Raw genomic sequence first — 12,822 nt, 5'->3', positions numbered from 1 at the left:
CTGTTTTACATCTGCCTTGAAAAGAAACTGAACAAAATCCAAAGATTCAGTAAGCAACTCAAGGAATCTATCATTGAAATTTGCTGTCATTTTTTGTCTGCATCCATGAGAAGTACAGAGTGAAATGAGTTGAGAACAGTTCAAAGGTAGGAGTGTGAATTTTCTGCTGCGTAACGTGTCATCAGCGTTTGCCTTCCCTGGACTGACCTGACTCGACACAAGGAGAGTACAGTAACTGCATTATTCCCTTGACCATAATTTATGGTCCCGACTTAACGAGACAGTATCTGTCGACCACGTCCTTGACACCTGGACTATGAGCTGTATGGGACCCCATCGACCCCATGACCTCTATGCAACCCCATTTAGGAATCACCGGTATATATTAACAACCACAGGGACATAACCCATCTTTGTCTAACATCCACACATATTTCCAATGTTTCACTTTCGTTCCCATTTACTGTTGCCCTGCTGTTCTCATAGAATGCTTTTGCTGCATTTAATACCCTTCCTCCCACCCCATACATTTGTCATATCTCCCACAATGCTTTTTGTTCACCCTATCATATGCTTCTCCAAATCTACTACAAAGCATTAAAACCTTTGGTTTAAATTAGCCAACCCTGAAAAAATCAATTGAGAAACTGCAAGGAGCAGCACTTTGGGTTTTGGTGTGGCATCAACCTTCTTGTACCTTCACTGTCAGTCAAATTGCCTATAATACAGTACTTTGAACACTGTACATCTTTTTAGTTTATAGGTTATGTTAGACCCCCTATTTAAGATAGGGTTATGTTTCTGGAAATCCTACAGTATATCAAATTAATGTAAATCGGGAGTCTTTTTAACATGGGTTTCAATAGGATACATTCCTGGCCTGTGCGACACAGACATGTATCACAGAAAAAAGCTATCCTATCTTAAAAAAGAAAAAATAGAAAATAATTAATACGAGCCTGCCACCTAACATTGTCTAACTTTATTTCCAGAGATACGGTCTTCTTCAAAGCCTTGCCTTTCCCAGAGGCGGAAGACTCCGCAGGATGCTTGCTAGCCATTTTCAAAGTTAACAGTTAATCACTTCAGTCACCAAAACAGGAAAAATCTGAACAATAGTGTTTTCCTCTCACCAATGAACGGCAAATATCACAGCAATCACAAGGTTACGCAATGATTAATAACGATAACATTGGTTACAAGAGGGAGGGCAAGAGCGACCACATTGGAATAAAGCGCAGGGCTGTAGCACGAGTAGGTTGACGCTGCATGTTAGATGTTAAAGCAGTTTCTAGGCATAGCAGCCATCTTCGATTTGACAAGTGTAGGGAGAGATGCGCTTCCCCAGTGTTTACATTCCGTGACAGTGAGTTTAGCCTCCTGACAACTTTCGTTAATGTGGATTTTGCTTAACGTAAATCATGAGAGGGTGTCAAAACCTACTTACCGTTAATGCGGATTATTGTAAATAAGGGGATACCTGACTGTAGAGCATTACATATTATATATAATGTTTAGTGAAATATCAAGGCTGGCAACATTTTCCACCATTTTTTAATTCAAAGATCTTCCAGATTTTCAGTTAAGGTGAATTTTTCTTCTATCTCAATACTCATTCTATTCTTTTTGTAATCCATTAACGTGAATGTCTGTAATTTCAGTTTCTGTAGCCTGAAGGATACAGGTACCATAGAAAATGGACAACATTCTTTGTTAGATAATGCCAATGGATTGAAACCCAGATTTCAAACTGTTACTAGTTTAAGCCCCATAACTTGTCTATATTTCAGATCATAAACCCTAAAATGCCAAAGACTGGATATTTCCACAATGGTGTGCCCATCCCTGTGCCTCCAGATGATGTACTCGCTCTAGCCAACAACTACCCATCACCTATGTACCTAGTTCTCTTTTTTGATAACAAACGAACATGGTGAGTATTTTATTTATTTTTTCTTCATGGCTCATTCTATGGAAAATTAGGTTTCACCTTTCTCATTATTTATCTGAAAATCTCTCAGTTTGACACCATTTAATTACTTTATTGGCAAATGAAAAGTAATTGCTGCATGTATGCGAGTTAAACTTTTGTCTTAAAATCAGAGGTTTAATTCCAGTTAGCAATACACCTGTAACTGGTTTATTAACAAAGATTATGCATGGACCAATTGATTTGTTATAATAATATTTATGCCACTGAAAAGTATTAGCTTAATAAATTGAAACCTGCTTTCACCCTTTGTTTATAGGGAATACAGTAATATCTCCCTCAGCCGGAATCCCTCAAACCCGGAACTCTCCGATAGCCGGAATTGAAATTTTTTCGGAAAATCGTTCTCAAAGTCGAAATTTTCCGGAAAATTACGATTTTGGGAAAGATTTTTCGAGGGACACATTTTCCGGAAAATTCCTAAAAAAAAATTCCCGATACCCGGAAAATTCCAGGGATGGGGAATTTTTTTCCGGGTTCGAAAGATGATGTAATGGGCAATTTCTGGAACTTCTGAAAACATTTTTCAGTTACCCGGAAAATTCCAGGGATGAGGGATATTTTTCCGGGTTCGAGAATTGATATACTGCGCAATTTCTGGAACTTCCGAGAACATTTTTCCATTTTCCGGAAAATTCCGGGGATGAGAGATTTTTTTTTCCGGCTTTGAGAGAGTCGTCTCGTTACCCGGAAATCTCTCATTCCCGGAAGTGCTCTGCACCAATTGTTCCGGCTAACAAGGATATCACTGAATTATGATTATAAAATGGCCTCCCCAACATGCATTTAATAATAATTTACTTTGAGAATACAGGTAGGCCTAGAATCTTCTACTATCCATGTTATGAAGACAATCAGTGCCTAAGCAATTGGGAGAGTATGGATATAGTATATAAAATCACTTACTGTACATTTCAGGCAGTGGCTACCACGTTTCAAGCTGGAACCCCTGGGTGTAGATTCTACTCTGGATAAAGCCAAATTGGTTGAGTCCCGGAAGCCAGCAGAGAGAAAGGCTGTGAAGAAGGCATACGAGAAGGCCATTTTTCATCGCTGCAGAGTCACTGGAGAAAACACAGGACTCAGTGGAGAATCTGAAAATGAGGAGGCCACCTGAAGGCTAAATAGTGCTATGAATTTTAAGGCACAATACTGGAGGAATAAGGTTCTTTTGAAGGTTGTCATTAGTGGTTCAAGATTTATTTAATTAATCACAGGAAAATTTTTTATATTACTTATGAGTTAAGATTGATTCAGAGGTCAAAGAATGGTGCTTATGGCTGACATTCATCTATATTTATAATTATATGAATACCAATCATAATCTTTTTCCCAAGAAACATTTTGAACCACAGCATCTGTCAGAGGACAGCACTATTCAATTTTAAGACAAACACTGCCAGCAACTCACAGATATCATCTTGGAGTTCTCTATGTAGTTTATAATGATAAAGGTAATATATGGAACTTATTGATAAACAATACAAGATAACTTTCCCAAAGAATTCAGTGGAAAGTTCAGTGAACTAGTCAGTCATTCCAAATTTTTTATTTATATATATTTGTAAAAAAAAAATCAACATGGGATTTTTCTTTTTATACAGATATGGTACGGTACACGTAGTCCATAATAATTGTGATTACAAGTTGTTTAATGTTAACTTTCAGGGACAATATTACTTCATGTAACAGCACTTATGTTTCCATGAAATTCCTATCCTCAAAAAAAAAAGGGTTATTTAAAGCAAGTTGTTCTGAGGAGTTAACCCTTGTTAATTATTTAATGCTAAGGGATTATTTGCCAGTGGGTGAATGAGATATAGGCAAATAAGTTGATTGTTGTTCATGTTCACAATGTGCAACCAAATCAACGGCAAAACTTAAGAAGTTTGACTTCATGTTTATAAACTTTTTGGAATAAGTAGCCATATATGCATTATTGTAATAGTATATTGTATCAAAATGTGCTTATCCTATTATGAATGCAACTGTTTTGATGTATTTATATTATTTTTTAAACTTGCCATCCAGTAAGGCAGGCTTAGACATAGGCTTTATTTTCCATAGATCAAATTACAGTATGTTAAAAAAATTTACATATTTAAATATAAAACCGTGATTTAGAATTTATCATAAGACTGCCTTAGCATTGGTGTTAAGAGAATCTTAGATAGTAGTGTACATGTCTCAGTGAATACTTAACTAGATCCTGGTGGCAGTGGCTTCCAAGTATGATTCAGGTTACGGGTGGTGACTGACTATAGCCACCAGTTGTACGTCAGAGCATTTTAATGTGTAGATTGTTAAAATTATTTCCTTTTATTAAGACATCCTATTGTGTTTGTTTTCAATTTGAATTACAGACACAAAAAATTTAATTTCAATAATGTTTTCAGTTTACGTGGGAACCTTATTTAAAAGTTAATGAGAATGCAGTATGCAGTATAATCCAACTATTCTGAAGGAAATTGTGTGCAGATCTCACTAAAATTATGCACCAATAAGAAAAACTACTAGTGTGTTTTTATTTGATGTAAAAATGTTATCTCCAAAATACATGCAGTATATATTTTTTAAGATGAATTGAGATTTAATGCAGAATTAGGTATTGACTCTAAACATCTCATCTCACTTGCAGTTCCTTCTGCTTCTGTTTTAAATGAAGTTCACAAAAGACTGCAGACCAGTTTGAAGGGGTATCTACTGAAGCTCTGATTTTCATCTATAGTGTGGAGTGTAATTGCCATGAAATTGGGGTCAGTAGGTGCATGTTTGAAAGGAGGCAAGATAGATGTAAATGTGTGCGTGTGTGGAGTTAGATTACAACTCGGTAAACAGGTATCCCTCGATATATGAATGGGTTAGGTAAAAAAAATAAAATAAAAAATCCTTTAGGTGAATCTTCGTATCTCAATTAATAGAACAAATGGGAAAATTAGGGTTCGGTTTACCAATGACAAAAATACCCCGGTATCATACCCCAAAAACACAAATTAATAAAATCTATCTAGATGAAAATATGCAGCTAAAACTATTAAGTAAAAGCAAGGTTTAACAGGCACTATTTGCAAACACACTGGCTGCTACACACATGGCCGCCCTCAAACATTGCAATAGCAACGCAGTCTGGCTGCCTCTGCCGACCCTTAGCAACACTTCCCCTCAGCTCTCGCACACAAAGAAATATTTATTCCCATTATGTTTTCACCTTATAATTATTTATTGTTTTATTTATTTGCACATTCTGTGTGTATGATTGTGTGAGAGTGTAACTGAATGAAAAAAAATTACAAAGAAAGTTATGTTCATATAACCAAAATTACGAGTTGAAAAATGACCATAACATACTTCTACCTCAGCCTGGTAGGGAGAGGGCTGTGGGGGCGTGACCGCCCCAGCTGATTCCCGGGGGCGCAACTAGAATTTTTTCCGGGACATGAAAAAGAGGTGGTAATTTACGAAATTCGTATAAGAGATTTTTCATACAGGTGTACCCTGATAACGGATGCATTTAGGGACCGGCAAATGTCATTGGTTAGTGAATCAACGGTTATTGAAGCAATTAATCCCATACGAACATAACAAATTCAGGTGGTTAGGGACTGGCAACCCCCTAAAAATTTCCATCTACCCTTGATATATCTTTGTTGTGCACACTGTCAAGCACAAAAATACAGCACACATATGAAGCAAGCATAATACAGTAAGCCTTAAATAAGCAATGTAAAGCATAAATTGAGACTTATTTACCCATGTTGATGGCAGAGATGGTCTAGGATGACAAGTTCAAGTCTCTACCACTCTTTGCTGGTACATCACCACTCTTATTATGCCTTATAACATCACATTAAGCTGCCCAGTACAAGATGAGCTATCACTGAGGCATTTAGACATGATTGAGGAACACACTAAGTCAGAAGTAATGAAAAAACACAAAGTCAGTGCAAGTTGTAAACAAGAACAAAGATGGCAGGAATAAATCAGGGCAGTGCGTAGAGCCCTCTTGTAGCAAGAATTCACAGTGCCACCTCCCACCAATTTCAAAACAGTTCTGCCGCTCCTATCCCGATCATCGGATCTCTGGGGTATGCGAAACGATGGTTAACGGGATGTCAGTTTTCGGGGTACACCTGTATCTTGAACGTTCATATAGTGAGAGATACCTGCACTGGTAAACCTTTGGCTGTTGCAGTAAAGTAATCCATAGGGACAAAATTTAATCTTCCTTAACTGTAATATTTGACCAACCACAAAACCCAAAATTGCTGCATCTAGTTGCTACATTACCCAGCTCATTTTGCCTCGCCTTGGTTGTTTTAAACTTTTATGGTGCATTATTAATATAATTTAACTTTTAAAAGTACATCAATATCACTTCCTATACTAAGCTTGTGTTAATAGTTCCTTAGTGACCCCCTGCAATTTAAATATGCAGCCAACATGTTAAACAAAAATTGGAAGGATAATGTTCAGTGGTGTATAAAGTGATAAGAAATAACATACTTTATGACTGGGTGGATGTTGCTAAAGGAAATGTTTAAGGAATAAATTTAATAATTAGAGGGGTACAGTACAAGCAAGGCTGAAATTAAAATAATTTTCAAGTCTTACTGATCAGAGCCAATTTGAAGTTTAGTATCTACATTCAGACATTGGACAACATAGATGACAACTCAACAATCTGTCATCTCTGATTTTATATCGAAGATACTTTATTTTATTTTTTTATTGAAAAAGGAAATTAATCTCAGCACAAAGTACAGGCATTAAAAAACAAATTATGTGATATTAGTGAAAACAACTCCACCCTGGGTATAATGTGTGTTTAAGATGGTTGATGTGGTGTAACTCACAAGGTAGCTTTTTTGGACATGCATTGTGAATAATAATAAAAATAAATAAAAAGTGGTAAAGAGGATTGGAAATAAAGGGCACATGTTAGGTGAATGTTTTGTAATTTTAAGCAAGAACAGTGAACTGAATTGACCTTTAAACTGCGACTACAGGGAACCCTTGCTACCACTGTGTGTTTAGAAAGCAAGAGAACAAATGCAACATATTATATTTTTTACAAAATTAAAGATATGCAAGCAGAAATATGAGAAAAAATATATATCCTTATCTACCCAAGTTTTGTGGTGATCGAGTATTAAGTGAGTGTGGGAGCCAAGTGAGTAGGGGCGGAAGGATGAGCAAGTGGGTCACAGACTGGCTCCAACGGTGACAAACGTGTGTCTTCTGTGATAACTGAAGGGCAGTTGAGAGCCCTACTAAGGCATGGGTAGCAGAAAAAGTATGTGGGAAATGTGATTTGCTTTATGAATGCTAATCTTTTGTGCACAATTATAAAAAATATTGCACAAAAACCTTACCATATGGTGCAAGTCACAGTTTAAGGGTTTGAAGAGAGGGAGGGGGGGAGAGTAAGACAACAATTAGTACAAAATAACCCCAATTTATGGTAGTGTAAATTTATATTTCTCCCAAAGCCTGTGAAAGTGGATCTGATAAGAGTGGCTGGTAGAGTGTAAGCAGTTAAGAGAAATTTTAATGGTTAAGTAATGTATATTTTGAAGAGTGGATCTGATGTGGAAATAATGAAATTGAAAAAGGGTGGTCTAAAGGTTGGGTGATAAAATGAAACCCTGAGTACTGCATAATGGAACAAGGCAACTATAATATAGAGGCAGACCAAGGTAGGTGGAAGTGTTCAGATCATAACATCTGGAGAAGAAAGAGCCATAAGACAGGGAGGAATGTGGAATAAACTTACAGCAAGAGAAAGATGTACAACATTGGTCTGGTACAGCCAATATAGTATGAGTACGTACAGTATTTGCAACTTTTGTGCTGCACTTTTTTTTCTTAAGATACTGTCAATCCCAGTGGTACTGTAATGCAGATACTGTATCACTAAGTTAGCAAGACCAGACTAATCCTTTTACTGTGCTGTCAATATGGAGCTAGCAGATTTACGTGTGTATGTGTGTGTGTTTGTGTCTTAAGGATAAATTATTTTCTCTTCGCATCAGATTATGTTGATTATTTAACAGCAACAGTTCGAGGCAAATACCATAAGGTGTTTTTTTTAGCAGAGATTTTTAAATAAAAATTAAGTGTTTTTTAAGAAATGGTGTTTAATTTTTTAAATCATTAGCTTATCCAAACATACTTAAATAAAAGTGCATACATTAATGTACTGCAGTTCAAGTTCTGATGCCTAAATTTTTTTATCATTAAATATGTCTGGAAACAAATGATATACAAGTACTTTGTACTGTAATTGGAAACCCCCAGAATCTAGAATTTATTTTAAAATAAACTCAGGATAATTAATCTTACATTATTCTGTAACAGTAGCTACCTAACTTGTACAGTAAGTTAATTTGTACGAAGTGACTTTTTTTGCTTCATGCTAATACAGTACAGCATTTACGACATTATGGATAACAAATTTTTAATTTTGTTCAGTGTTTGCCAAAAATGTTCATCCAAATTTGTGTGCACAGTTCATAAGTTTGTTACTCAGATTAGCCAAGCACAATACATTCAAAGTCATGTTAAACCTACAGAACATAAAACTTTTTCTCGTCACCTTTTTATATAGGAAATGGCAAAATCACAAATGTCTGCCACCAATATTTTCTTTTACTGGAATTCAGATTAGTTGGATTTTACCATACATTACTGACGTAATCACAATGCACAAAGATTCGATCTTGAAATCACAAATACAGGTATGTTGTCACTGCCCAAGTTTAAATAATTTTCATATACAGTATATTATGGAACTATATACAGATAAAAGTCAAATGTTATTGCATATATTAGTTTTAAAATGTGGTTAGAAACTATATAATGCCCATGTATTTAGGGAATCAAAATCATATGTACTATACATGTACTGTACTCTAATTTTTACAACAGGGTGATAACAGGAAGGTTGATTATCCTTTCTGTGCATGGTCTTCAAAATGAGAAATAGTGTGAGATTTTTTCTTCAAATCTGTTTAATGCAATGAAATCTTATATAAGTAACTGAAGTCATCAATATGGTTTTTATACAAATTTGATGAAGTCAACCTAGGTAGATTCAAGTTCTGCATCTTGACTTCAATCCAATGCAGTATGTCTAAATTTTGTACAGTACTTATTCTCAATTTTTTAAAAGGCTACATTAAGATTAAGTTAAAGCCCCATTAAAACAAAATAGCAACCTGTAGTAGCATTAATGCATTTATTTGATCTATTGTTTCATGTTTTCTATGAATGATGCATAATTTGCAGTTATATTGGTGTTACATTCCAAAACTTCCATTTCATTATTTTTTGCATGTCCTGGTTTCTGGCCTGTCCATTCTAGATTTTACTGTATTCTGACAGATACTAAAATACTCTATAGTAGAGTGTACTATTCATATATTAGAGCTACACATGAGACTGCCTAAATTTAATACAGGTGCGGTATATACAGTACAGTACTGTACCTGTACTTGTCAAAATGAAAAATTCATCTCTAAATAAATTATATATTGTACTGTACTATACTGTATTAAAGAAAAATTCTAATTGTGCATTTAGTTATTCACTACAAAAAATTATATACAGTACTGTATGTATATTTCAAGACAAAGCTGTCCTCTATCAGTCTTGACAAATGCTGGTCCATGGGATAAAATAAATATACAGGGTATTCACTAACATATGAATTACTTAATGGTCTTAATTTGTTTACTTAACAAGGCAGCAATTTATATGGAACATTGTTGTGACACCCTTAGGCAAGCTTTACTCATTGAATCACATGGCCAAGGGGGAATTTAATCTACTAGATGAAAATCTATGCCAAATATTATTAAACATCTGTCCATACCCGAGGGCAAGCTTAATTCACTCACCAGTCAACAGTTTGTTTATAACCATTAGGATACATGGCACTGGCTTAAATTACTCAATAAATTAATAATCTTTGTCACGTGACTGCAAGCCAATGCAGGGCATAACCAATGCTCCTTTAAGTGCACATATTTTTTCCCAGTTGTATACAGCCAAGTGATTAAGGAAGTCATTAGAAACAATAAGCTTTAGCAACATGTTCATATATTCACAGATCATTACGAAATGCAAACATGTTACAAGGATGCGTCGTTTAGCGATCGGGATGCATTCCTAAAAAAAAAAAAAAAGATCGCCAAGTGATTTTATCGCTGAGCGAAAAGAAACGAGGAATAATATTCATGGAGATGGCGCGTAATTGTGTAGTGGAGTCACGTGGCTGACTCGCCACCCAGTAGCACTCAAGAATGGGTGAGGCTGAGCTGAGTTATGTTTTTCTTCAACTCATAATTTTGGGTAGATATACATAATTTTCTTCATTTTCTTGTACTCTTACATGCATACACACTTGTTCATACAGAATGTGCACCAAAAAAAAAATAAAAATAAATATATATACAGTGGGGTATGCTATAACGAATCTAATTGGTTCTAGAACCTTGTTCGTTATAGCATTCGTTTGTTATAGGATTAATCCGTTCCAGGCCCCCAAATACAACCACTTAACACTGAAAAATATAATATAAAATTGTAAAAATTGTAAAAAAGTGCATAAATATGCATCTAAACCCCTGAAATAAAGAATATCATTAATATTTGTAATAAAAAAACAATAAATTAGAAAAAAATAAATAAAAAATAAAATAAATAATGTTCGTTGTAGGAGTTTCGTTCGTTATAGCATTCTCAATTTTATAGGTAAAACCGTTCGTTATAGGAATATTCGTAGTAGGATCCGTTCGTTATAGCATACCCCACTGTATATATATATATATATATATATATATATATATACTGATAACCACAAGGAAAAAGAAAACACTTTGTGTTTTCTTTTTCCTTGTGGTTATCAGCATATACCTGGATCACGCGCACCTACAGTGATTTATTTGCATATATATATCAAAAGGTCAAAAACATAAAAGGGAATACCTGTACAGTAAGCAGTTCTTACTGGAATTATTATTTTTATAATTACTTACATGTGGCAATTCTAAATAGAATGCGATTAGCAAAGGCCTCTGCTCCACAGCAAACATGTCACAGTGAGTTTCAGATATCACTTACATTTACATAATTCTACACTTGCTGTATTTTACTATTTATTGTACTTAAATATGTAGATATTATTCACTGAGGCAATATTTAGGAATAGGCAATTGACATATGCTATCAGGTAAAGCAGTGATGGTGGTAGAGGCAGATAGGGCTTCCGCCCTCGCCTCACCGCTATGTTGTGAATCCTCCTCTACCACCCGCCCACCCACCCCTACGCTACCACCTGTCATGTTCTTATCATGCCCACACCCTCCCATATACTGTATACACCCACAATGCCCACCAAGTGGAGATGTCCACTTGGAGCACAGAATCCCCATTTTTTTTTTTTACTTCCCTCCTGAATATTTCCATGAGTTGATGACCGCTCATCCAAACAATTGCAGATTGTTAAATAACAATGGGTGTTAGAAATTTTAAATCATTAAACCGAATTATCACTAAATGAACAATCGCTAAACGCTGCATCCCTGTACAGGGTATTTGTAAAGTAAAATGATGCTAGATTTACTACAATGACCAAAAAAGCAAAGCTATGGATAATCATACTTGACAGTAGATTTTTTGGATCATAATTAAAAATGCAGGTTTACCACTGATATCCTATTTTATGACCTAACCCAACACTGAGTGACTTAAGTACATAAGCCTGGCAGGCCAGAAACCCAGATAGACCCTAACCATGTGGTAAGTTAGTATCCTGATCAGATCTACCCTTGGAATTTTTGCAATTACTGTACTGTACTGTAGTTCTTTCTCCTTTGACCCATTCATAGTTCATCCTGTCTGTGAACAGACTGCTCAGCTGATGGCTGTTTGGTCATCACATTATATATGTTAAATGATAAGTCAAATTCTTTCACCAATTGTAAAGGCTTGGAAATTGAATACAGTATTTTTGGTGTCCATTGAAGGACAGAAACTAAATAGGGAGAAAGAATTTGCCTACTCATGTTTCTAGTTGAGAGCATTGTGGTGAAAAATGTGTAAATATTGTTTATGAAAAGGATCGAGTAAATATATATACAAGTACAGTATATATATTCGTATCAAAGAATTTTTTTGGGAAAATACACGAAACATGATCATGTATACAGTACAAGATACTATAGAAAAGCCACCACTCCGCACCGAGTGTATATTAACTGTACATTCCAAAAAAATTTTTGAAAAATAAATACGATGTGAAAATATCGCACATGAAGTATTATATATGTGTGGGTGTACTATCAAAATGAGTACAACAAGTGTCACAGCATACAAAAAAATGTTAAGATTTAATTAACAAAAACCGATTGTGGGCCACATGTTACTGGCAAAGCATGACATTTCAACGCCTACACTGGATCTTTAAATGCATTCTTTTTTGTCAACTCTTGTAATTTTAGATACTGTACAGTACTGTACTTAGAATTGTGACATTGAACTAAAAGTGGGTAAAAAAAAAAAGAAAAAAAAAAAAAGGAGCTTTGAAATAGTTCACCATCAATGCTACAGGGGGTATAAGGATAATTAACTATGTTCCAACCTCTAAAGTGACATGGACCCCACAAAGGGAGTTCATTTACTGGTAACTACCTAAAGAAAGACATAGCTAAAGAATAACCCACAAACCTCTTTACTGTACACAGCTCTATAGTGTTGCGATGGATACCAAGAAAAAACACAGTACTGTACAGTATTCAGATCGAAGACCCTAATTTTAGACAAACTGTGCC

The 12,822-nt window shown here is 35.2% G+C and overlaps 2 protein-coding genes across 5 annotated transcripts in view; one reads left to right on the top strand and one right to left on the bottom strand.

Annotated features, from left to right (window-relative positions):
* The window catches only part of LOC121854276 (bromodomain-containing protein 1-like), a 93,981-nt gene extending 83,785 nt beyond the window's left edge, over positions 1 to 10,196 (top strand). For all 3 annotated transcript variants that reach the window (XM_042348832.1, XM_042348833.1, XM_042348831.1), the window contains exons 26-27: positions 1,791 to 1,933; positions 2,909 to 10,196. In XM_042348832.1, coding sequence (XP_042204766.1) covers positions 1,791 to 1,933; positions 2,909 to 3,107 — 342 coding nt within the window. In that variant the 3' untranslated portion in view covers positions 3,108 to 10,196. The remainder of the gene's footprint in view (positions 1 to 1,790; positions 1,934 to 2,908) is intronic.
* LOC121854279 overlaps positions 1 to 12,822 on the bottom strand; it is a 46,152-nt gene that overhangs the window by 10,977 nt on the left and 22,353 nt on the right. The window contains exon 2 of one of the 2 annotated variants that reach the window (XR_006086523.1): positions 2,897 to 3,084. Coding sequence is in view for 1 of the 2 variants with exons in the window: in XM_042348836.1 (XP_042204770.1) it covers positions 2,897 to 2,903 (7 nt within the window). In the remaining variant the exon portion in view is untranslated. Of the gene's footprint in view, positions 1 to 2,896; positions 3,085 to 12,822 lie in introns of those variants that run through there. The other variant, XM_042348836.1, reaches the window with a different exon arrangement.

This window comes from Homarus americanus, unplaced genomic scaffold (assembly GCF_018991925.1).
Source record: "Homarus americanus isolate GMGI-L3 unplaced genomic scaffold, GMGI_Hamer_2.0 scaffold54443, whole genome shotgun sequence".
Classification (NCBI taxonomy): domain Eukaryota; kingdom Metazoa; phylum Arthropoda; class Malacostraca; order Decapoda; family Nephropidae; genus Homarus; species Homarus americanus.
Note: the sequence above shows the minus strand (reverse complement) of the source record. Positions and strands in the feature narration are given on the sequence as shown.